We start from the raw sequence: 26243 nt of genomic DNA on the forward strand, positions 1-26243 counted from the left end.
AGTAATCCCTGTTAAGTCAGTGGAACTACTTAAAGGTTAAAATTATGTGCATATATATCTTGCCAAATCAGGATATTAAGACAAGAGAGCATATGTAGACTTGGTTTTTGTTGGTTGATTTTTGTATTGCAAATATTTTACTGGGTCAATGTTACTATAATTATGTTTTTATAATAATCATATCTGAGATGGGCTATTTAAATTTTATGCCATTTTTAAATTCTTTTTAAAGGAATTCTACATGGCTATAATTATTTGTATCTGCTGTACTTTCAGCCTGATAGGATTTTAAGACTGAATTAAGTATCAGAGGAATTTGTGCTGTGAAGTCAAGGAATTTATGCAGCGCATTTACAAAAAAAAATCTATAACTGAGTTTGCTTTGCTGTCTCCCCTACCTACAGCTGAGAGTGATGCACTGAAAGTGTATTTGATCTTCCTCTGTACATGGTAAAGCTTTTTGGCTAAATATCCAGTTTATGTTGACTTTACAATTTGCATGCCTCCAGAGAACTACTGATTCACCGAAGAATTTAAACTGGTTTTAGTTAATGCAGACCATCAGGGTTTTTTCTGTCTCTAAAGAAAAGTAGTCATTAGCCAGTGGACTCACCAAGTGGGGAACTTTGGGACATTTGCTTGTTTTACTGGAGTTGTGTATCATGCAGAGTAGTTGCCTTAAACTTTATCTACATATAAGTTAAGGTATTTTAGCTATACTAATGGTTTCCTGTAGAAGCAGTGTTATAACTTAATTAATATTACTTGTGATAGAAGTAGTTGAAGACACCTTTGTGACATACAGCTGTGTCCACACAGTGCTCAGGTTATTGAGATAGAGGGATTGTTCAGCCTAGAGCATAGAAGGCTCTGGGGAGACATTTTTGCAACCTTTCAATATGTAAAGGGGACTCAGAAAAAAGAGAGGAACTTTTTCTGAGACCGGTGGTGCCAGGACAAGGGTCAATGATTTTAAGCAGAAAGAGGGTAGATTTAGATTTGACATAAGAAAAGTCTTTTACAATGAAGGTTGGAGAGGGACTGAGGCAGGTTGCCCAGAGAAGTTGTGGATGTACCATCCATGGAAGCATTCAAGACCAGGTTGAATAGGTCTTTGAGGAACCTGATCTAGTGAAAGTTGTCCCTGCCCATGGCAGGAGGGGTGGACTAAGTGATCTCTAAAGCTCAATTCCAACCCAAACCAGTCTGTGATTCTAGGATTCTCTTGCTTCAAGAAAGCCAACAAAAGTAATCATCAAACTGGTGATCAAAATTGTAAAACCAGTGTAAAATCTATGCACTTAATAGGATTTGGTGGATTGTTGTAATTTTTTGCTTCCTAATAATGGTTGAAGTAATATCTGCTCTTCTAGGATAAATACAACCTTGTTCCCCAAAGTTAATGAGACTGTTTACTCCTCATCTGGTTAGATTTTGGTCAGTTTTGCTATTTATTTTGAGTATGACCAATAATAGAATGGTCCTAAAGGTGTTGATAGGCAGGCTGCAAACTAACCTGTGGAAAATAAGGCAGCTGTTGAAAAGCCCTGGTTCCACCATCCCTCCCCTCCTCCTGGCCCTGAGTTTCCATTTCCTACCTTACCCTGACAGTAGCATTTGTGCAGTTGTTTGGTGAGCCTGAGCAGTGTTTTTGAGTTGACCAGTACCAGAGGATCTATCTCCCCGCAGGTCTTTGGTGGAGCCTCACTCCATCACCTGTCCAGGTGTGCCAATGATGACTGAGCCATGGGTTAATGTCCACAGCTCTCTTGGCATTGTTGGGTGTTGCAGGGTATCAGGTGATGGCTGTCACTTAACAACACACACCACTTGTCTGTGGGCTTGAAATTTGTCAATGATGGATGACTTCCGTTCTAGACATATTTCTTTTGAAGATTTAGACTGGAGATCTAAGCTTTGACTCCATGCTGTGTCTCAATGTTAAAGAGAAACCTATGTTGCTCTTAACTGTTAAGACAGTGGTCTTTTTCAGGTAGAAATAGTCTTATTGGCAGGTGTTACAGGGAACTTTTCTTGTTTGTTTTGCATGCTACTTGTATTTTGCTTTTATTTGACCTTTATTTTGTTTTCTTTCATAACTTATAAATGACCAAGAGGAAAAAAAATAATTCAAACTATCAGAGCAGAGTTATTTATATTTTATACTTGCAAAGATTATTGCGCTGTAAGAGGTTGTGATCTCTAATACATATGCTGGAGAATATTATAAAGGATTGAGCTGTTTCTCCTGCATTTAACCTGTTTTGGGACACATGTGTCAAGTGTTTCCTCTTCATTATTTCCTGGAATATTTTAATAAAATTTTAATAAAAATTTTAAATAAAATTCCAGAAATATTTTAATAAAAATTTTGCATTAGTTAATTTCATGTGTAATGATCATATGAAATGATCATATTCTACATATTCCTGGGAGTATAAAAAGAAGTCTTGCATAAGAGAGCTGGAGACATCTCTTCCTGAAAATTGGGATTTTGGAGGCTGCCTCCTTTCGGATGAGTGTATTGTTCTCAAACTTCATTTGAATTGTCACTGAACACTTTAAAACTTTACAGGTTTGTTTGGGGGTTTTTTGCAGTTTATCACATAATCTCTTATAAACTGAAAACTTCATAAATTCATTTAACATTTTAATTTGAGGGAAAAATAAAATACAGAAATATAAACTGACATCCAGCCCTCCTCACTATGAGCTAAGCTTCTGAGTAAAGTGTTTTTCACCAGCTATTCTGTCTTTAGAGATATCTGGTCAGTAGCAAATATGATGTTTAGGTGCTAAAAAAATAAATACTGAGCTTAGGTGTTAAAGAAGGGTTAGAGCCTTCTGCTTCCAGCCTTCATGATTTTGTTTGTAATCTCTTGTAACTGGAAGGTTTGCATCTAAAAGGTGCTGGCTGTAGAACACCACATCTTGCTGTGTACATTAGATTAGTGAATGCAACATACTAATCTCCGCAGCCTCTTAAGCAAGTAAGTAAGGAAGGAGACTTCATGTTACCTTGGCTCTCTCTCTGGAGCTTAATTTATGGAATAGCAAATTAATTCATTGAGAGTAGTGATGATACTTCAGTCAGAAAAAGATCATCTATTATAAGGTATCTAGCTTTTGTTGCACAGCTTTAATATTTTACTTTTAAAGACTGAAACCTGAAAAAGAATAATATAATATTTACTCACAGTACGATGCAATACCTTTCATACTATGTTTGAATCTTGAAAACCTGTGGATTCACAGCACATTGAAGAGGTATTGATCAAAGGCTCCTCTGTGTTCAAACTAAACCCAAGATAATTGCATCTATTCTAAGTCATGCACTTTGTTATTGCTGTAGAAGATTTTGTGTTTGGACAGTTAGTTAGAAATAGGGGACCTTGAATGTGAAATCACCAAGGATATGAAAAACAATTACTACTTCAACTTTCTGTTTCTTACATAAAAACCAACAACTGGGAAAAAAAAAAGAGGATTGAAGGATGACGTGGCAAACAATCAGTTGCTTTCTCTGTCATCAACATTGCTGAGCTCGTAGTGACTGTCCTCAGACAGATGGTTAGAGATCCAAGACATACATGCCTTCTATTTCCTTTCATTCTTACAGTGTGTTGGCACATCTCTATGTTTTTTAAAAGGCACTACACATTTAAACATGCACATACTCTCCTTCTTCCCATCTTTAGTTCACACAAGATCAGAGCAAATGTCAGAAGGTGGAGACAGAAAAGTACATAAGTTTAAGTTCTGCTAAAGCAGATAACTCCATAAACCATAAATCTGTTAAGGTAGATACTCCATAACTGGAGGTGCTCCAGGTACTGACATGTTATCTAAAATGGTATCTGCATGCTCGTTTGGACAAAGCAGCAGTGGGGTGCCTCTCTTTACTGTGGCCCTGGTCATCTCAGAGCACAAAGGCATGTCCCTGCACCTTGCCTTGCTTACTGGCACACAACAAAATGGAGCTACGCAGTTTGCCTGTCACAGACGACTCTAACACACAAAAGCAGGATACAGCCTAACAGCTGGAATTTGTGAGCAAAGCCAGCTCATACATAAGGTGAGATAGTTAGTGGAAAGTTAACTGAAATTTGAAGCAACTTATTGAAGAAGTGAGTAGGTTCTGTCAGCCCTCCCAAAGAGATTTCAATGTTCTTCCAAACATTCAGTGAAGGTTCTTGTCATGATACAGGAGTCAGTGAAACCAGGCAGGTAGAATTGTCCCTTGTTATCTTAAGATGTGTGAGCATGAAGAGCACTAGCCTTATACTGGTACTTTTTTCCTGAGGCATTCTTTCCTAGAAAGATTTGGAACGACCTGTGATTCCCATGATCCCTTCGGGGGAAGATGTCTTCCAGAGACAAGTTACATAAAATAAGGTCTGGGCCTATGTTCAACATTGAAAAGGAAGTGTATTTAAATATAACATTTCATTCATTTGGAAATTAAAAAAAAAAAAAGAAAAGGAAGAGATATCAAGGTTGTAATTGCTAAATACAGATTGGAAAACTCAGGGGAACCCTCATTTAGATTTTTCTTGGTTTGTTTGTTTTGGTGTTTAGTGGAAAAATATCAAAGTATTTCGTGCCAGTAATATAAAATTCTTCCTATCTTGCTTCTTTTGTACAAAACCTTTGACCGTCTTGAGTTGGAGGAAAGATTTAGATGTTGGGGGTTTTTTTTACTATCTTCAATTATTTCTGCATATCCCCTTTGACTTTTCCGAATGCAATGCTCTCTGTCACTGTCAAAAGTGGTTTTTTTCACATAGAATGGACTTTCTTTGTATTTCTTTATTTCTCCCCCTTTTTTGAAGGGCTTTATTTTTAAGCCTTCACTGTTTTCTCTTCAGTAGTTGTCCTGTGGGTTGTTTTTCACTTCTTCCCCAGTTACGTTGTCTCTTGCTTGTGGTGTGGTTTTAGCCATAATTTTAGGACCAGTAACATGCCTGTAACAATTTTATTCCATTCACTATTGTCTCTATGATACTCTTTTTATTCTTACTTGCTGCAGTAAGAAATTATCAGATACTTTAGGGACTGTGACAAAACTTATTAATGAATTGTTGAGTGTAATGTTGCTGAATACCAAGGATTGTGTGTGTGGCTCAGCTTCGCGAACGAAGATTTGGGAAGGGCTGTCCCCACATGGGTGTGCCCTTCCAGCCTGCGCAGTGGATTTTTAGGTGAGGCTCAGCGTGTGCAGAACTGGCCCCACCGTTTAAGTCCTGAGGTTCATCTGCCATGGCCAAGTGAGCTTGGACAGTGCCAGTGAAGTCCTCAGGACTAGAACCTACAGCACCCGGCATTTCCCAGGAGGTCTCCCATCCAAGTACTAATCCGGGGCTGACCCTGCTTAGCTTCCGAGATCTGATGGGATCGGATGTCAGGGAGGCATTTAACTGCACCAAGGATTACTGTTATTACTATTGAGCTTGAAAGTTGAGCCACCATATGTTTAGTTGCTATAGGTGCTGATTTTGAGTGAACATTGTAATACAGTTTTGTCAAGCTATTGTTCTTAATGTTCAAAATTATAACTATCTAAAATGTAAAGATGCCCAGTAAGCTTTTTTCCCCCTTTTTATATCAACAATACAGCCAGAGAAGCCAACCTAATTATAACTGAGGGAGTATATTGGCTTTCTCAGGGTCGTTGTGAGTTACGGTGCAAGAATACTGTGTCTTTCCCTGAGCTATGTGGTGATCATGGCCATTGCCATTCATTCTTTCTTTGAAACTCAGACAAGGAGCATTTATCTCAACAGCTTAAATCCTTTCCAAAGGAGAGGCTATAGTTTCTCCTGTTGTTTTTGAGAGAGAGAGGTGTTCGTTGATTAGTTGGTTGATTATTTAATAAGAACTTTGGCCCAGGACTACAAGTGGCTTAGAATTTAGAAACTTAGCTCAAGATCCAGTATCCTTAAATGTTTAGGCTGAGGTGGACCCATAATATTGTGGAAATAACTGTTACTTAAAAGGTCTCATCTGATGGTTCTCTAATGGGTGAAATGAGGAGCAAGGGCACCCATGTTCCTTTTGGCAAGCAAATAAGTAAATTGTAGTCTGGAGGAAAATTTTCTGGATTATCACTCCTGATCTGATGCCCAGGCTTGGCTGCAAACCTGCATTACCAGCCTTTGTGCCAAGGAGCAACATGACTGGAGGAAGACTGTCATCTTCAGCATTTCCTGGTTAAAGCCACATTTGTTCAGTATACTCAGTGTGACAAGTGCCAAATGGGGGACCTTCACTCCCAGCCTGTGCCATGTCAGGAGTTTGGTGCTAGGGAAGAGCAGCAAGGCTACAGATCTGGCAGCGGCAGCACCCACTGGCACATCGTGGAGCATCCTTTCCATTGAGATACTGGTTGCCCATGGTTAGGGTAACTCTTAAGGTAGCTCAGAGTTTCTTCTCAGAAGGAAATTGATGAACCTCAGCAAGAAAATAGAGAAAGTGATACTATTGCTGTTTAATAATTTTTCTGTTTATGGATTATACTTATTTAGGACTGGGTGCAAGTCCCTTCTTCATAAATCTGAATTAAAGAAACAGAAACGGCAACGCCTAAGTAAGTGTGGTTTCATCTGCTGAAAGGAGACCGCTTGTACCTATCAGATCTATTGGCAGGCATTTAAAAATGTCTGCTAATTAATCTGTGACAGAACAAATTATTGCAATTGAGGTTAGAACTGACTTTGTCTGGATATAAATCTTAGCAACAAGATAATCAAAGATTGTCTAGGGTAATGAAAAAGATCTTTCAGTTTTAGAGAATATCTTAAACAATGCATGTTAATAATCATTACCCATCCTTCCAATGCTGTATTCATAATGTACCTGAAGTGATGTAACCACTGTTGAAATATATGAAATTAATCTTGAACGCAGTTTCGTACAGGATTTGGATTAGAAAAATCCCTTCCAATAATGCAGAAGGAAACAGTTTCTTTTAAGAAGTTTTTGTTTTTTTCTTCTACTTTCCCTGCAGTGGTAGCAATGTTTCTGTTTCCAATTTGACTTACAAGTTTGTCTGAGACCTGTGATGGTGCAAGAAGAGGAGCCCAAGCTTCTATTTCTGAACACTAGGATATTATAGAGGAAAACTTTAATTGTCCTTAATGATTTAGAGCTATTTCATAAAAGATTTATCTGCCATAGTCTGACTATTAGAAGCTGTAGGAGCCCTGTTATCCATGTTAGCATGGACACATTAAATTAAACCTGTTTCTGTTCTTCCTTAGCTGTCTTCAATTATCTGTGCTCCATTTTGGCCTATGCTTTATTATGGAAACTTCTTTTTGTGGGCTCATAGGTATCCATCATAATTCTTTTTGGTGCACCGTATTAGGTCTCTTGAAAACTTTTGCAGTCATCAGTGGCAATTTATAAAAGCAAAAAGATCTTTGCCGTTGTTGTGAGTGATCTGGTATGTCACAAAGTTTTATCATCAGCATCCTAAAATAAGAGAGATATTTTGTAATCATGGCGATGCGACATTCAAAGAAGGGGTGTCATCTGTTTCCTTTTAACAGCTGGTTGAGTACATGAGAGTAAGGCTTCAAGAAACAGTCTTGCTAGATTAATATTCGTTTCCAGTATGTTATTTTGGCCTAAGTTTTGAAAACTTCTAAATTTAATTAGCTGGGGAATTACATCTACAGATTCTAGTAAAAAGAGTGTTAACTCTTATATCTTTATTTTCAAAAACTTACCTGTGTTTTTACATGTCAAGGAACCAACTGGAGAGCTATTAACATTTGTAAAGCAATATATTATTTCTGAGACCATGATGGAACCCTGTTTTGAACAAAATTATCAGATCCTGCCATGTTTCTTGTCTTTGAAAACATTAGCTCAGCCAAAATGTTAAAGAACACTGGGCTCCTGCCATTTAGACATTCATATTAATACTGTTTTGAGAGATGAATTATCAAAATAAGATGAGGTTACTCATTGAGTAAATATCTAACACTTCTAAAATTGCAAATGCCAAAAAATACAGTAAAATTTTCTGTTCTAATTCAGTACATACCAAAGAAAATAATTACTTTGCTAAACTGAGCGATGCCAAATATTTGTATCTCATATTTCAGTGCAGAGGTCAGTTAGCTTGGCTCTTTCTTTTGAAATTCAGCCATATAAACGTAACAGATTTTCAGGCAATGCTGATGGATGTGTGGTGTTTGTTATCATGTATAGTTGAGTGGTTTATGTGAGAGTTTTGAAATCATCTAAATAGCAACAGATGTAAAACTGTTTCCAGGATATATATTTGTATCTACAGCTACATATATGTGAATCTTCTTATCTGATTCTAGCATAGAATAAGTGACTGATTCAATTCAGGGTATTTGGGGGTAAAGCACTGATAGCCAATGTACTTAATTCACCATGTGGACTCCTTTGCTGTTTGAATACTGTATTTTAATCATTTACTAAATACTCTAAATCACACTACAATCAATCAGAGTTTTGTGATTGTACTGGTTACTAGATGTTCTTAGGAAGTGTAAATGCAAAAATGAACCCCAAATCTCAGCATTTTTAAAATGGTATTTTAAACCAGTGAAAATTTTGAATTCTCAGTGGCATCCTGAATTTTGGCCTTTTGATAAAGAAGTCTCCTGGGCAGGCAGCACCTTTGATGATTAATTTATTTATGCTCCTTCTCTAATCAGTCAGTTTACACTGGAAAGATAGTGTTGGTCTTTTTTGAGAAAAGAGAAGGAATATAACTTTAAAGCACAGGAATATACATATGCACATTTGATTTTTCAGTTTGCAAGTTAAGCACACCCTTTCATTTTATATAAAAGTCTATGTTGAACATTCTCAAATACTTAAGTAATCCAAGACCTATCTAAAAATTCACCATGAGTAAAACTCTACCCAGTTATACTCCTTTCCACTTTTTTAAAAAACTTAGTGGAAAGGGTTAATGTTGCAGCATGTCTAAGGATTCAACAGGTGACGGTCATCATGGAAGCTTAATTCCATGTTCAAGAGATGAAAAACAACTTCCCACTCACAATGTGGTAATTTGACATATCCTCACAGTTTAAAATGAGACACAGAGTGAGAAACAGTTTCTGGATCCAGGGTTCCCTTTAGCCTTAGTTTAGGTTTCACTTAGATGGTAGTAGGACAGTTGTCCTTCTCTGTCTTTACTGATAAATAAAAATACTAGAAATAATATCAGCATAGAAATTATTGTAATTGCTGTGTTGTTTCATATTTTTATTGTGTGCTGGGGATGGATCAAGCCATTGAGGATTTGGAGTCCCAGATAGGACACTTTATTCTTCACTTAAGCAGTAGCAGCAAGTGGGCTGTAATTCTGTTTTATTTCAGTCCCCAGTCCTTAATTTACCAGAAACTAGTGACCTACTGAGGTAATCTCAGGTGTGAAGAATCTGCATTAAGTAGATAAATCTGGGAATAGTAGGTACAAATTTCTGTAAATAATGCAATTTCTGCAAGTAACATCACTTTCAGCTGTCACTGTTAAATGCAATAATTAGCAATCTTCAGAGAAGTTATTTAAGGGTATTTATAGAGGGATGAGGTTTCACCTTGGAGCTCTGAATGGGGCAGTGTGGCAGGAATGCAGCACTGCAACACCCCAGCTCCTGGGGCTTGGAGCCAACTGCCTTATGGGGCAAGGGGAGGAAGGAGTGGGCACTTCCACTGCTGCCACCTGTCTTCTTCCTCACTTTCAACTAGACCATTGAGTTTTGTGGTAACAAGAAGAAAAAGAGGTGATAGATGTGATGACAGAAAAGACAGGCAAAATGAGAGGAGGGAAGAGAAGAAACCAAGGAAAAGGAAGTAAAATGCCTATTAAAGTATTTAGCAAAAAGTACATGCAGAGTAATAGGCTTCTTTCTCTTCAGCAGTTAAATATTGTTCTTGGTAAGTAGAATTTCATTATTTTTGTCCATGTTCCAGTTTAACTGAGCTGGGGACAATTATTTCTCAGGCAGTACTTCTTACAGAAGTTGTATTGAGTGACAAAAATGCTGACTTTACAAGAAAAGAATGATGGTGAAATGTGAAAATAATTAAGAGACATGAAGCTAGTATTAATTTTAGGTATTATTACTTCCATTTGTTGCTATTCCTAAATCCATCATGAGTTTTCAGTGCTTGTTTTACTTTCAGTGTCCATGAAAATTTTATACGCTGGCTACTGTTACTGAATTTTCTAAGAGTAGACTTCCATCAAAGCTTGAAGAGCTACATGAAAGTTTACCTGTATTCAGGGTTTTGTGAGAACATGAAGCTTTTCATAGATCCAGTGCCTTACTGATGTTTCTTTACTGTTGAAAGGTGGGGCAGGTATGTGTGGGAGGGCAGTTGTGCCAGTTAGAAGTTGGAAACACTAGAAAAGAGAAATCACGGTGTTCTAAGTGCTGTTACTCCTGAGTGAGCAATTGAGCTTACAACTTTCCAAGGGCTTTTAGCTTAAGCCCTGGGGTTGTTTACTGTTTGTGTGCCTTTACCAGCAGTAGTAAATATGAAGCTAAACCATATTTAGCGTGTGATGAGCTGAGCAGGAGAGAGTGCAGTGGGAATGCAGCCCTTTCCTGCCAAAGGGGAGTCAGGCTGACAATGGCTGTGTGTCAGGGAGGTGGGCAAAACTGAGCTCTTAGATAGCTCTCAGTGAATAAACGTGCTGAGAAAAAGTGCAGCTGTGCTTTTTTAATATGCACTGCAGGAGATTTTAGCAGGCTGATGATATATCATGCATTAATGTTGAAAAGATAAACACATTTGGAGAGCACAGGAAGGCCTTGTGTTTTTATGTTAGCAGAATGCTTCCTAATGAATAAGAACGTGCTGCTGGCTTCACAGAGCCATATGGCAGCTTTTCTAATTTTAGTTCAGTGCAGATGCATAATTCTCCCTTGTTTTACCTCCTAAAACCTTCCAGAGATGTTGCATAGTTTTTCCCGTAAGACTTGATCTATAGTTTCTGAGGGAAAATATGTATCCAAGAGTCTAGTAGCTTCCTTGCTCTGGACAGATGTGTGCTGTGTGATGAAAGAGCAACCTCGCTACATAATTACTTCCCTAAAATAGTAGCTAACTTTATTCACAGGGATGGGATAAGCTGGTCTTAAAATTGATTGCTGAAATAGTTTCTATTTCTTATGCTCTGGTGTTTTGAAAAATTACTTGCTTTCAGGGAATAAAAGCAAGTTGTGTTGAGGCAATGGGACCTGGGTAAGAACGTGCACGTGGATATCAGGTTCCATGTGAGTTGTGCATTGAATTGTGCCTTGAATTACATAGCTACAAGGCAGAGCTGCTTTCTCTGTGGTTAACCAAGCATTAAAATAACTTACACGTTCTTCACTGCTATGCTTCATCATGTGCTGTGGTCCAAAACTACTCATGTTACCAAATAGAAGGTTTTTTCTTTTTCTTCCTTTTTTTTTGTCTCTGTTTTTTATTGAACTGATAAATTTGAAGACACTTTATAATACAGCCCTATTCATGTTAAAAATCTCCTATCCATTACCACAGTCAAAATAATTACATAGCAATAGTCACACACAGATGTTATTACATCTACTATTTGAAATGTTATTTAATCTAGTATTCAAAACTGTAAGGTCAGCTAAAATGTAGCCTTTTGCTAAGTATACTTTCTATTATATATAAGCATTAGTTTTTAATACTGTACCTGCCCTTATCTTTGGACAGGTACATACTTGTGCTGTTTCCTTGATTGTTTGTTTGAATGTTATTTTTGCACAGCAATTTAGAAAGGATCACAGGGCAAACTTACAAATATGAATGAGGTGAGACAAAAGTAATTGGCTATTGCATACAAAAATGGAGAAGATAAGTTGTTTTCACAATAGTTCAGTGTGAAATTTAATCGCATATTTAAGCTTCATATAGCATTTATGCTCCCTTTCAAGTGATGTTGCTGTTACTGTTAAAAGGATCTTGATTAGTTTGATTTTTTTGAATGTGCAGAGTTGACTTTTCTAGTATCCCTTGTAATAAATCTCTTTGCTTAGTTTTTACCTATTATACAAATAAGGGCCTGTGATTTGAGATGGGTGTGGCATTTCACTAGCAATTTCAGAAAACTCTGAAGAGCAGGAATTATATATAGGGCATCTGAGAAAACCTGTTTTAAACAATATTAGATAATAAATTTGATTTTACTTGCTACAGGAGGGGTTTTTTACTTGATCTCTTTCTTTGGTAGTTTTTAGGTATTGCTACTGCACTGTTGAGGGTTTCAACAGCATCTCTTTTTTGTTCTTCTTGTTCTGTGAAGAACTTTAAGTGTTTTTCCTATAAAAAATAAGCTAAATGTGTGTTGATGCAAATTTTCTCTTTCAATTTATTCTTCACCATTCCTGCAGAGGCTACAGTTTTGTTCTTCAGTTCAAAAATGCATTTTGGTTTTGCAGAGAGCATCAAGGGGGAAATATTTTGATAGCAGGTTTCCTTAAGGAAGTTGGAGCAGAGCTTGAATACAGACAAAGAGCCTTTCAGGTGGTTCAGTTGGTCCTGCCTGCCCACGGGTAGGAAAGTAGGGTTTACAATGCAACCAAGAGAAGGTGCTGCCCATCAGTAGCGCTTCTGAGTCTGCTCTCGGAAATCCAGAGAGAACCAACATAGCTGGAGTTGGTAGGATGGAAAACCAGGAAGGCTTTCTAGGCTGAAAAGTAGCGGCAGAGCTCAAGCTATTTCTTTTGGCTTCTCTTTCTCTGACTTATGAATGTCTCTTAAACTAATGTGAGTTCACAGTGGTTTGCTTTCTGAATCTGAAATGAGCTTCAAATAAAACTTGAGGCTTTTTCACTCATAGATTTGTTAGAAAATATTTTTGAGGAGTTTTTTTTAGCTTCTTTGTTGTGTATGTTTAATGTAGAAAAGTAAATACAGTTTCTGATCACTAGGAAGATGCCCAATTGAAAATATTAATGTGTATTTTAGAATATTACTGCTTATGCAATTGTAAACATACCCACAGTTTAAAGACTAAATTACACACATCACTAAAATAGTACGTAATTAGATGTATATATTCTTGGTAGTGTCTCTCTCAGGGGTACTTGTGTTTTATTTCAATTTTTTTCTCTCTCTAGGCTAAACTCTTAATTGAGCAGAGATAATAATTATTTCATGTGTGTGAAGTTTATTCCACTATAATTTAGATAGAATATTCTTGATCCCTGATAGCCATATGCATAAGGATGAGACCAGTTTCTAATTTAACACTCCCTCTCTAATGAAGAATTCCCTGTGTGGAGATGAAGCCATGGGAAACCCCTTTCCACCCAGCTCACTTCCTCCACTGGCACAAGTCTGTATTTCTCTTTCCACACTAGAGCTCTGCTCTGGCCTCTGTGCCCATAGGATGCCTGGGAACACTTTGCTGACATTTGAACAGGGGCATTGTTGTTCTGGGAGGCAGCATGGCTGGAAGGTGTGAGATCAAGGAACCAGCTCCCGCTCTCCACGAGAGTGGCTGCAGTGGAAAAATCTAGCGGCTGTGGTTAGTCACAGGGTAATACCAGCAATTCCCATGGGGCTGGATAAAAGGCTTTTGAGAGGCTTTGCAAGTTTGGGCCTCTACAGATATTTTCCTAATCTCTAATGTTCAAAAATCATTAATCTAGTGTAGAAGTTATAAATTCTGTGCTTTTTGGCTTTGTTTATAGGGTGCCCAGTGAATCTAGAATAGATAGAAGTAAAAAAAGGGAAACTAAACTTTACATTTTTGCACCATTGCTTGACACCATAAGCTGGAACTGTTAAGAAAAATGAAAAATACTGGCTTGTGATAATTCATGAGTGTTGTCAGCATTAGAAATTTGTGTATCATTCATTGGTTTTTTTCCAACCTCCCTGCAACAAATTTTTGTTGTTAATTAGCCACATGCTCTATCACTGAAGGAAAGATTTGCTTTTCAAGACATTCCCCATGACTGACTGTCAGGACAACATTGCTGACAGGATTTGCACTTACTTTTCCTCTATGTGCTGATAGAGGTTTCATGATGGGTTTTGTAGTTCAGTCAAAAATGGACAATTCATTGCACAGTTAACATTATCAGTAGCTGCAGTTTATGACAATGACCTAAGGTAACAGCTGGTCCTACTCAGAGACTGTCTGAAGCTGTGGTTTCCTATACGATGCCTCTTTTAAAAAGTGTGGCTTGTGGCCTGAATGTGTAACCTCTTCTAAGCTTTCCAGATCCTTGAATTCTTACACAATTAAGTTACAGATCAAATTATGAAGTCCATAATTTTGGTGCACTTGTGATTTATAATGCTTTTCAGAATGCCTAGTCAAAAGTCATGAGTAGTGTAGTGTATGTTGTCACCATCTTTGGGAGAGATGGGTAGGTAACATATGTGTCTGAATAGTATTTTCATGTTTTCTTTATTCATTACACATTTTCCTCTAGCAGGCACTGTGTTTATTGATCCCATAAAGGTATTGGGCTTTCTGAGAAAAAGAGTGTCAAAGAGAAAAGAAAAGGGAGAGGTCAAATGGTTGTGAGGAACAGCTGGTGACAAAACAGAAGCAGTTGGGAATCAGACTCGAAATGGAGAAATAGGGAAGCAGAGGGGAAAGCAGCTGCTGTCAGGAACTGGATGTGAGGTTTGAGAGATCCTTGGTGTGATCTGGTATTTCAGCTTCTGGGTTCATTACCATTTTAGTAATTGAAAACGTTCTCTCTTACCTTTGTATAAAATCTCACCTGTGTGCATAAAAGACAATTGTTTCTATAGATGTTATTGGTAGTTTGTATGAACTCCATGGCTGTAAGAGTGAAAAAACTTCAGGCAGATATTTCATATTATGTGAAAAACAATCAGCAAAAGTCGTCTCTATAAACTGGTGACATGAGGAAACAGCATGTAATTAATGTTCTTGCATAGCATTGGTGGACCATCTCTGCAGCCCCTCCATCTCTGGCATATAGGGTATAATCCCATGTCCTCCCATAGGCAAGATGGTTTCAATGGCTGAAGCAGTGAGGGGATGAGAGCAGAAAGCTGCTATCCCTATCCATTATAATATTTTGCAGTGTGAAACCAGAGATCACTTTATGCTACAAGGAACAGATGGGAAACAGATATCATCACTGACTTTATTAAAAGCTCAGTTCTATTTTTAGAGTTCTTTTAGAATTTTTAGAACATATTTTCAGTTTTGTATCATCATATGGTGCCAACTCTGCTGTGTTGTAGTATGGGAAGGATTGTTCAATTGTTTTTCCATTACACCTAATTTCTGCTTTTTGCCAAAGGAAGAAAGGTAAGGAAATATATGTATAATCTCACTGTAGTCCCTTGTCTAAACAAGAAGTACTAATTTTGTATCGTGATGAGATTAAATGGTACAGGAAATATTAATAGTTATTTCTACTGTGTTTATTTTTATGAAATTATGCTGATAAGTGATTTAAAACTAGTCCATTAGTTGCAACAATCCATTTTCAGAGCAATTTTGTTTCATCATTATTCACAATGGTGTTGTATAGTGTATAAACATACCCTGTGAAGACAGCTAAGATTTTTGTGACTCTTTTCATGGATGCAAGAAACCATAGAAATCTAGGATAAGGCAGCACAAGTGACCAAAGCCTTATTGCCAGTGAGTAATCACTGATAGAGAATACCCAAGCAGCATCTAGTCACATTGACTGTAGAACTTATGCCAAGTTAAGTTCAGAGGAACTTCGACTGCAGTATTGCAGATTTACAGATAGTGGAAAATACCGTGTATTTGAGTACATTTCACTTTTTATGACCAATACTTTAATTTTCACTAAAAGTGATTTTCCAAAGGCCCTTTGTACCATCCACATATAGCACTTTCAGTAATTCCTACAATTAGTCTTCTACTGGCTTATTATTGTAGAATGTATAAATTCTTGTTACTGTAATTTCAGTGTACTTTTGTGTTCATTAAAATAATCTTCTGCATTATACCAAAAGTAAGAAATCTTTATTGTTAATATTCTGAATTGCAGGGTGGCCCTGGCTTTTACTTAGCTGCTTGAAAAATGATAAAAGAATGTTTTGAGTATAGAATTCGCAATAGAAAGTTATTAGTTTCATTAATTTACAATGTACAATGTGTAGTAGAATATGTGTTTTGCATAGTGTTTTTATTACTTCTATTGCTTTACCCTCAAACACCAGTATCATTCTTGAGTAGAAAAATTAATGCAGACCATTACTTGATAGGAATTATAAACCCAATAACTTTGAAAGTTCTGTGAGTATCCCTTACATTTGGAGTGGGATGTGATCTGTGATGCTGTATATAACACATTGTAATGTCTGGCATTACGTTCCAGAAACCTTAAATCATTATTTTCTTGCCTGTGATTTTCAAATACAGCACTTGAAATTCTATGTAGTTCTAATAACATATTAGTAAATAAGGCAGTATAAAAATTGTGTGATAGTGAGAATGTGGGTGGAGGCATGGGAACAGAACTGAGACCGCCGTTTCTCAGTACTGAAACAGTAGATTGAGGACTTATGTTTTTCCTTCTAAATATAGCAATTGTGGAAAAGTTGTGCAGCTGTAAGCTTTGCATGCTCTTTTAGATCAGTCTTTTAATGCATCTTGGTTGTGGCTTTTGCTCATTGCACCTTCATATAAGGAGCCCTTTTCTTTGCTCAGGATTAGGTTTTGTGGTTCAGTAAAATGTCTAGCAGAGAAGGAGCAGAAATTATTTCAGTTGTGTCATAAAAACTGAAAACTGAGAAGCAAATAGGCTAGATATGTTTCTGTTGAATCATTATGGGAGACTATTTAATCTCATTTTCAGAACTGTTGCACTGTAACCATTTCATAGCTGTTCTCAGTCCTCTGTGGGCTCTTGGTATACCACTGAGAGATCACTGCTCTGTCATTTAAGACATAGTTTTCTTTATTGCAGAAAAAGCAGCATCAGCTAATGAAGATGAAGTGCAAAAAGCAGATGTATCATCTACGGGTCAGAGTGTCATCGACAAGGATGCACTTGGACCAATGATGCTTGAGGTAAAGAGCACAAAATTCCTTTACTTAAGGTGTTTCTGCTCCTCCTAGAATGAATGAAATGAAAGGTGCAGTCAGAGGTCACCGTAAAGGAATGATCAAGAGGGTCAAGCCATCCTGGCTCTTAGGATTATGCCATTTAAGAGCAGGCAGCATATTTCTGTTGGGTTCAGAGATAAAACTGTCTTTAACTTGGGGTAGTAAGAGTCGGAGAAGAAGATAGTTCTGCTTCTTTGGAATACAAACAACTCGAGGGGCTTCATCTGGTAGCAAGTCTTGGGTGTCTGCATGTGCATGTTTTATTTGTTTTAAACCACGACAACCATGGAAGACGTGTTGTACCTAAACATTGACATATATTTACCATAGTATACAAGTGAATAATGCTTCCTCTGAAATCGCATGTCATTGCTATACTGTTTTAATATTTTGTCCTTTCAGCACTTACAGCAGGACTCGCCCCTCTAGAATATGAAAGTAATCTAAAGAGCTTTTCAAAATGTGTGTTTCAGTTCAGTTAATATTTCTATCTCGTTTAAGCTGTCATTTTGATACCCCAAAAGGCTGCATAGTTAAAACCTAGCTTCCAATTGTATAAGAAGTAATGTGGGGTACGTGTGTTATCTGGGATCCTAATGTCATATGCTACTCTCCTTTGTCACTACTGCTTTATCTGCTTAAGCTCACTTGCAAACTGATTGTTCCTGTTCTTGCTGTGGACTTTGTCTGTTAGAAAGAATAAATATAAGATAACATAAAACACAAACTCTGAATCAAGCTAAAGGAATCAGCTTTGGCAGAAGCGTAATTATATTTATACAGAAAAGAGAAAATGAAAAGAAGACTACAATATGACACACACCTACAGAAGCTGGAAATAACAAACAGTAACTCCCCACTCCCCATCGAACACAAATCCCACCATTCTAGCTACAAATCCCTCAAGAGAACTCAATCCCGCAAGGGACAGACCCAAGTGGAGAGAAGACTAAGACTAAATATTTTACTCCCCTAAGATACCATAGCAGCAAGCGACAGTAGGGCCTGGTCCAGGAAAACAACACAATACGTCTTTCCCAGACGAGTAGCCACGAGGAACTGAGAGAACTCCTCCTACTCTACAGTGTTTATATCTCAGTTTGTGTCATCTGGTATGAAATATTTCTTTGGTTGTTTAAGTCAGGTGACACCTGTCCCTCCTAATCTACACAGAGACTATCTGCTAAACTGGGGCCTACCAAAAGGCCTAACTAAAACTACCACAACAGGTTGGAGCGAAAACATTGTTCTTTGAAACGTGGGGCTAAAAAATTGTTTGATTTCCTTTAGTATTTATTATACATACTCACTGAATTGAATGTTGTTTTTACTGTCAAACAAGGTTAAACATTAATCTTTTAAATTGCTATGTTAAAATTTATCTTTCAATTTTCTGTTAATTTAATTGTAAGATCCTGTTTTAATCACAGAGAAAATAAGGTGGTATTTTTCTTAGCTTATCATGAGTGATTTGCTGTTGCAGCAAACATGACATGTAAAATCACCTGTTTATTCTGTTATTCCATTTAATTTAGTTTTTGTTTGCATCGAAACCATTGAATATTAACAATGAAAGATTGTGCAACTCAGTTAATGAACCATGGTCCTTTTGCACCAAAAAACTTTAAAAGGACTGAAAGTTGTTATACATTTGCTGTGAAGAGACTACAGATACTTTCTTTCTTTATTACCTTAAGGAAATGCAATTAAGTTATTTCATCTTTACAGAACCCCTTTATACAACCGCTTCAGAAAATCTACCCTTTTTCATTGCCAAACAATAATAAAAATAGTGATGCTGATGAACAGTTTATTAGTTGATTTAGTTTAGGAATATAGTTGTCTGGTTTTATTAAAGAATAAAACTGAAGAATTCTCAAAATAATGAGTGTTTCCAGATGAAGAAAGTCAGTAGAAGTCATCAGGCAGCTGCCTCTGAGGAATATTTTAACATATTTCTTGGTTAAAGCATAAAGTAAATAGGATGAAAGTGCGGGAAAATAGTCAAGAGAGAGCTGACAACATCTCAAAGAACACAAATGTATTTTCCATTCCAATGTATCATCTAAAATAATATCTGTTTTCTTGGTTTCTCTTCCATCATGTCCATTATTGTTCACCCATTGTCCTAACAGCTCTGAAGAAAAGTTGTTGATTGTGATGGCTTACAGCTGGATGCAAAATTAAGAAAATATTGCAAAACTGAAAGCTTCTAAAATATTTTAAGTGGCTTGGTGCACTTACACAAAAGCCCGCTGCTGCTTACCTGCAAGATTATTTTCTTAATAGAATAGAAAAAAATGGGAGACCGAAATATAAGGCCCTTTTTCACTCTAGGCACAGTAGACCACTTCTGTTGTCAATCCAAGAAGCAGCTGTGAGGAAACAGAACAGAGCATGTCCTTACCAAAGAATTTACCCCGCTAGGGAACAGTAGGAAAACCTGATGATTATTGTGAGAATGCCATAACTCTGAAAATCTCTTGCTTGCCATCTCCACCTTTTAGAATTTTCTCCTTAGGACTCCAGTAAATGTCTGTGATGGCTTTGGTTTTGCAATCCCATTGAATTGATTTGTGATGAGCTGCCAAACAGAATGGTTCAGCCAAACTCACACCTTTCTTCCAGCTATTAACACCATGTGGTTCCACGGTGGGCTAGTTAAGCGGACAGATGTGGCTAGGATCTTTTTTTTCTTTAATTAGTTTTCAGCCAACCTAGTTCTCTGTGCAATTCTTCATATCCTCACACAGTACAATGTGCTGTCATGATGTAGAAAGGACTAAATCAAAGACGTCATCCTTACATTGGCTTCAAATGATGGTGAAATCATAGAATCGATTAGGTTGGAAAAGACTTCTGAGATCATCAAGTCCAACCCTTGGTCCAACTCCAGTCCATTTACCAGATCATGGCACTCAGTGCCACATCCAATCTCAGTTTAAAAACCTCCAGGGATGGTGAATCCACCACCTCTCTGGGCAGGCCATTCCAATGCCTGATTACTCTCTCTGGAAAGAATTTTTTTGTGACATCCAACTTAAATTTCTCCTGGCAGAGCTTGAGCCTGTGCCCCCTTGTCCTATTGACGACTGCTGTCTAAGACCCTAATCCATGCAGAGATGCTGATAGAAAATTATATTAGAGCCTCAATTTATTAGTTAATTTGTAAATCATTATTAGTTAAATTAATTTCCATTAAGCAGGAAAATGTAATGAATGTTAAGAAAGTACCTAGAAGGGAGATCTCCAGAGGAAGTACAAGAAGACAGCAATGATCAAGGCAAAGTCAGGAATTAGAATTTGTGACAACAGGGTTAAAAATGCCTAGTTCATCTTAATTTAGAGGCAGTCAGGAAAAGTTTTGGCTTTTGGGTTTTGCTATGTTTTATAAAAACAGGACAAAGAAAGTGTTTGTCAACCATCTTCTCAGCCGCTCAGCTTGAGCATTGTGCTTTCACTATCCCTCCCGTGTAGCAGAATCATTATCTAACTTAGTTTGGGAAGAACTTCTGAAGCTTGTGTATTTCTACCTCCCACTGCAAGCTTGTCCAAGTACAGCAGGGTGGCCCAGATCCGAGTCCAGCCAAGGTTTGAATATCGCTGGGGAAGGTGGTTTCTCAGCCTCTCTGGGCAGCTCTGTCTTCACTTTAGCTTCTTCTAGGTGGCTGAAGACAAGTAAAATCAACCCTTAGCCCTCTCTTTTACTGTCTGGATTTGCTAACTGCTCAGTAGTGTACCATATTTTTAACATCTCTGTCACCAGAGGTCTTGAGAAGTGCCTGCTAAGACCACACACAAGTTTACAGTATACAAGTTTGGTTGTATGAAAAGTGCCACATGCCTGTATATGATTCTATGTGAGCTCCTCTTTGTTAGGCTGTTTTTCACTGAGCTGTGTTCAGGTTTAGTATGGATCCACTTGATTTTGACCCATAATGAATCATGGGTTGCCTGCTTTTCTGATTTCTCTCTCTCCCTGGAGACACAACAACTAACAAGTCTTCTAGAGATTTCCTGCCAGTCCTTACAGAGGTGCATAAATCAGGCAAAGCTGCAGAAGTCTGGAGGTTGTTGATTAAATATTTTGGTGCTTCAAGTTTAAATGTATCTCCCTTTATCTGTTTATATGACAAAGTTAGAGGGATGTATTCTGACATATGTCTGCCATTCACAGTCATGAATTAAAGCTTGCATGAGAGTTTCTTAACAATATTCAAAGTTTTACTTTATCCTCATTGGGTTGAAGTGATGTAGTGTTTTGCTCAGGCTTCAGATAGCACAGAGCGGCTATCGTGGAAAGAATGCTGCAGCTGGGTTGTCACTGTCACAAGAGATAATGGGGGGGAACCAATCAACAGAAAATACTAATGTAGACACTTTCTCACAGAAACTTTAAGTCCTTTGGAAAACCATGAAACTGAGTGAAAGAGGTGAAAATGTGGTTCCTTTTGCCTGGATCATGTGTGGACTGAATTGAACTGGTGTCAAATTTAAAAAAAATCAAAGCAGTTCTGGCAGAAGAGACTAAAACTCCCCCATCCTCACTACCTGCTCTCAGCTCTCTTTGCCCTTGTCTGCTTTTAATCCCTCACATTCCTGGCTATGAGGGACGACTTCTCTATGAAGATGCACTGCTGGGGGTGGGGAGAGAGTCTTTTCTTTCTGCCAGTGTTTTCCTTGCCTTGTTGACACCATGTCCTGCGGTGTTTTCCTGGGATCAGTCTTCCTGTACTGCATAGAGGACTGAACAAGCTGTGGGTTAAGCAGAAGCATCTTCTGGGTGGTCTGGGTTTGTTACTTCATACACATACAGATAGATAGCAACCTCTTCCATTATTTATGTTTGCTTTTTTGGGGTAGGGAATTTGGTTTGTTTCCATGTGTGGGTTTCATTATTTTGCAGGGTGTTCACCTTCCTGTGCTTTTACAGTATTTTGATATAAGACTAGATGCTCAATCTGTACTGTGTCCATTGCAATTACAGACAGTAATATAAGAACTGGGGTTGATGTGGAAAGATTCAGCTATGTCTTCTGAATGAAGTATTTATTTTCTGGATATCTTCTTAATCTGATTGTTTGGTATTGTGTTTCCCTCCCTTTCTCTCTCTCTCTCCCTCCCTTTCTCTCTCTCTCTCCTTTTCTTGTTTTCCCCCTGTAGGCCCTAGATGGGTTCTTCTTCGTAGTGAACCCAGAAGGTAATGTTGTGTTTGTTTCTGAGAACGTGACACAGTACCTGAGGTACAACCAAGAAGAGCTGATGAACACAAGCATATATAGCATCCTGCATGTAGGGGACCACAATGAATTTGTCAAAATCCTGCTGCCAAAATCTTTAGGTATATAACTTTTACTCATATCATACCATTACTTATTTAACTTTGGTGTTATAAGTCATTGTTTCAATAACTGAAGTTAATGTCCTTCCACTACTTACAGTTTCATCATATACACTGTATCTTTCTAATGTATATATATATATATATATACTTTGAATGATTAATACTATTCTCAAAAGTATCTTCCACTCTTTTCAAATTCTACTTTGTTAAAATTGCTCTTAGTAATTCTTGTTAGCTGATATTTTTTAATGGATCTCCAGAGTGGATCACTAAAAGACAGCCTTAGCTATGTGAATTCTCTGTTGGTTCTCTGTCTAGGCTGATTATTCCAAGAATAGCCCAGGAAAGAGGCAATATAAAAGAAAAACTGAAAACATCCTTATACTACTATTTTTATTTCAATGTTTTTATTCTCACCAGTATTTGCTCTTGTCTTTCAAAAGCTGCTTATGTTAGTTGCAGCCATTTTTTGATTCATATTAATATTAGTTTTAATCTGATTGCATTTTGGAGGTGAAAAGAAGGAAAAAGTCAATACTGGGTGCCTCATTTACTCACAGCAGTCTTAAAAGTATTACGCAATTCACTTTAGCATTTTATTACTGTACTTATATACCCTGAAGAACCAAAAATGTAAATGGCTAAACTCAATATATTACTGCCTTTATTGCATGTTATGACTCAAGAGGGCAAGTGAAGAGTATTTTAAATATGACCCTGCTATTTCCTTATGTGGTTTTACATTAATTCACTCTGATGTCCAGTGCCTATATTTGTGCATCTCAGGATTTTGTTTCTTTTTTTACTTGTCTTAAGCACTGTGTTAAGCTTTCATTTTATCCATCACTCCACCTAGGTCATTCTCATTGCTTCCTGTTTTTATAAATTCATATTAGTTCCTATTCTTTCTAATCTGGACACAGCTTTTTGTACAATGCAGCCATCTCTTTTGTATTAATACCTTTCAAGTTCACTGGAAAGATTGTATATACTGCCCTCTTTTTTCCAGACTCATGAATTAACTTGATCTACCCAGTACACTTTTTGCTGTACTGTATAACTTTTACGTGCATCCATATTTAGACATTTATCCTGCTTTTCTACTATGTCATTTTAAGTCACTTGAAAAAAGAATGATAGCTGAACAAATTAGCAGTGCTCTTAAAATCTGGTAATTTTATAAATTACCTTGTTATGTTCTGGTTTGGGCTTTAATATTAAAATTAGATTGTTATTGTTAAATAAGCTTGTTTCCCAACCAGTTGGCAAAGCACCTTGATTAATTTCCTGTGGATAAGCAGCAGAAATGCCTGCTACCAGACTTATCTCACTTTATGATCTTTGCTTTTGCTCAGTAAATGGGGGATCTTGGTCTGGTGACACTCCTAGGCGTAATAGCCATACCTTTAATTGTCGGATGCTGGTAAAACCTCTTGCTGATTCTGAAGAAGGCCATGATAACCAGGAAGCACATCAGAAGTATGAAACTATGCAGTGCTTTGCTGTTTCTCAACCAAATTCCTTCAAGGAAGACGGTGAAGGTAATTACCGCTTTCAGTTTGTGTTACTTCAGTTTCAGGGCAGTTGATAAAGTGGAAAATGGAAAAATTATATTTTTTTTTCCTTTTTCATTTAAATGTAGGAATGCACATTCATCTTGGCTATGAGTGTATACACTTGCATGCACCTAATTCGTTTAACCAGTATAGCTGAAATAAAGAGAAACTGTTTACTTCAAAGAGATATCCTAGTTAATGTAGCTAACTGGGAAGAAGGTTTCAAAGGGCAATTTTTTGAATTCTTAGAATTCGAAGACAATTGTGGTTTACCATTTCCTTTACCATTTACTGCTTCAGCATGTAAATTTCCTCAAATTGTTTTTTAAGTATTCAGGTAAGGAAAAAAAATGGTTATTTTGAAGCTTCTTTCTCAAGGACAGCAAGTATTTGGAGCATGTTTAAGAAATGTGGCTTAGAAGGTACAAAATGATGAGTGTTGAAGAAATGTGCTCTTTGTGCATGCAGTGTATTCTTGTTTATTAGTTATCTCTTGAGCGGTTGAGCTACTAGAGGTATATGCATAACCATGTGCTGATACTGGTTGTGCTGGAGTCCTTGATAATTTTTCTTCTAAAAAAGAAAACGAACCCAGCTTTTCTGGTTTGTTTAATGTTGTAGGAAGTAATGAAGATAAAACTCACTGAGTTTTGTCTATGCTTTTATAGGTACAAGATCTGTTTTTCAGATTTAAGGAACTTTTAAAATACGTTTTGAAATCTTTGTGGAAACAAAATTCTTCCCCTTTTATAAAACTTAAAGAAACATTTTTCTTTAAGATTTGCAGTCTTGCTTGATTTGTGTTGCAAGAAGAGCACCAATGAAGGAACGACCACTTCTTCCTTCATCAGAGAGCTTTACTACACGCCAGGATCTACAAGGTATTGTGAAAAAGGGGTAGGAGTTTTTAATTTTCTTTTCCTCAGTGGGGAAATTGCTGTAACAAATGTTTTCTAATATATCTAATATCAGGCAAAATAACTTCACTGGACACAAGTACCATGCGAGCAGCTATGAAGCCTGGCTGGGAGGATTTGGTGAGACGATGCATTCAGAGGTTCCATTCACAGCATGAGGGAGAAATATCTTTTGCCAAGAGGCATCACCAGGAAGGTTAGGTTTCATATTTTTAGCACTTTCTATATTTAAACTGTTAATCATTTGTATCTCTTGGTTGTGTTCTCTTTGTCGTTTACATGGAACAATCCAGGGTTACTGACAATCCCTTTCTCAAGCTAATTTGCCTAACACACTGATGGCTCTCTATACAGGTTCTTGCACCTTTCTCCCTGTTTGTTTTAGCCTGCTTATTATAACTGTGCCATCTTGGAATGTGCTTTAAATCAAAATTATTTGGAAAGAAAGACTCTTGCATATTGCCCAATGAAATGTTCAGTGTCCATCATTCTTCAGAACCTCAATTAACACATTGCAGTTCATTGACCTCTACAAAAATGGACTTTTACTGCCACATTTCCTGTGAGAAACAGTGTGAATTGCCAAAGCTACAGCACTCTTACTATTTGCAAACCTACATGTTTACACTGTATCTAGCTGATAAATGTTATAGGATATACCACAAGTACATCTACTCAGTCAAGATTATGGTAGGTAAGAAGTAAGAGAATACTGCACTGTGAAAGGTTTCCCATGAGGTTTCTGTGGTGATTGGGTGGGGATTTTTGATAAAACCCTTATACTGCTAATTCCAGTAACACAGATCCAAATTAGTAAAAAAAAATTACCCTTTCTAGTCCATGAGAAAGTAATTTCAAAACCAATGGGGAATAACCGGAACATTTCCAGTGCAGGAGCATCATTCTTTGGGTTCATGTTTGTAGAACAGGGCTTACAGCCAGCCTGTAAATATTTACCATGATCATTAAGCAACAGGCATGCCATCTTGGAAAGCAAATTGTAACTGAAATATCAAATTATTCCACCAAATTCACAAAAAAAAGAAAAAAAGAGCTTTAACCATGAGACATTAGTTAAATATTCTTAAGCACATCTTGCTTTCCGGAAACTTTCAGGTGGTGTTTTAGAAGTGTGGGGGCACAGAAATACTGTGAAATTTTAGATAACAGCTTTTAGGGTGTATACAGTAGAATTGCTAAAAGTTCACAGCCTTATGCTGTGATTTCAGACAGAACAGAAGAAGGTAGTGTGCAATTAAAGTTACACCAGGGGTTTAGAGAGCAGCTTTAGGTAAGAACCCATCTGTGCCAAGGGTGGTTTAGGCATCCCA

General features: G+C 37.3%; 1 protein-coding gene across 8 annotated transcripts in view; it reads left to right on the top strand.

Annotated features, from left to right (window-relative positions):
• Positions 1–26243, top strand: part of NCOA2 (nuclear receptor coactivator 2) — a 187722-nt gene that overhangs the window by 116505 nt on the left and 44974 nt on the right. For all 8 annotated transcript variants that reach the window (XM_071554372.1, XM_071554368.1, XM_071554367.1 and 5 more), the window contains 5 exons: positions 16956–17059; positions 22259–22436; positions 23795–23980; positions 24775–24876; positions 24968–25108. In XM_071554372.1, the coding sequence (XP_071410473.1) occupies positions 16956–17059; positions 22259–22436; positions 23795–23980; positions 24775–24876; positions 24968–25108 (711 nt within the window). The remainder of the gene's footprint in view (positions 1–16955; positions 17060–22258; positions 22437–23794; positions 23981–24774; positions 24877–24967; positions 25109–26243) is intronic.

The sequence above is a fragment of the Pithys albifrons genome, chromosome 4 (assembly GCF_047495875.1).
Source record: "Pithys albifrons albifrons isolate INPA30051 chromosome 4, PitAlb_v1, whole genome shotgun sequence".
NCBI lineage: Eukaryota > Metazoa > Chordata > Aves > Passeriformes > Thamnophilidae > Pithys > Pithys albifrons.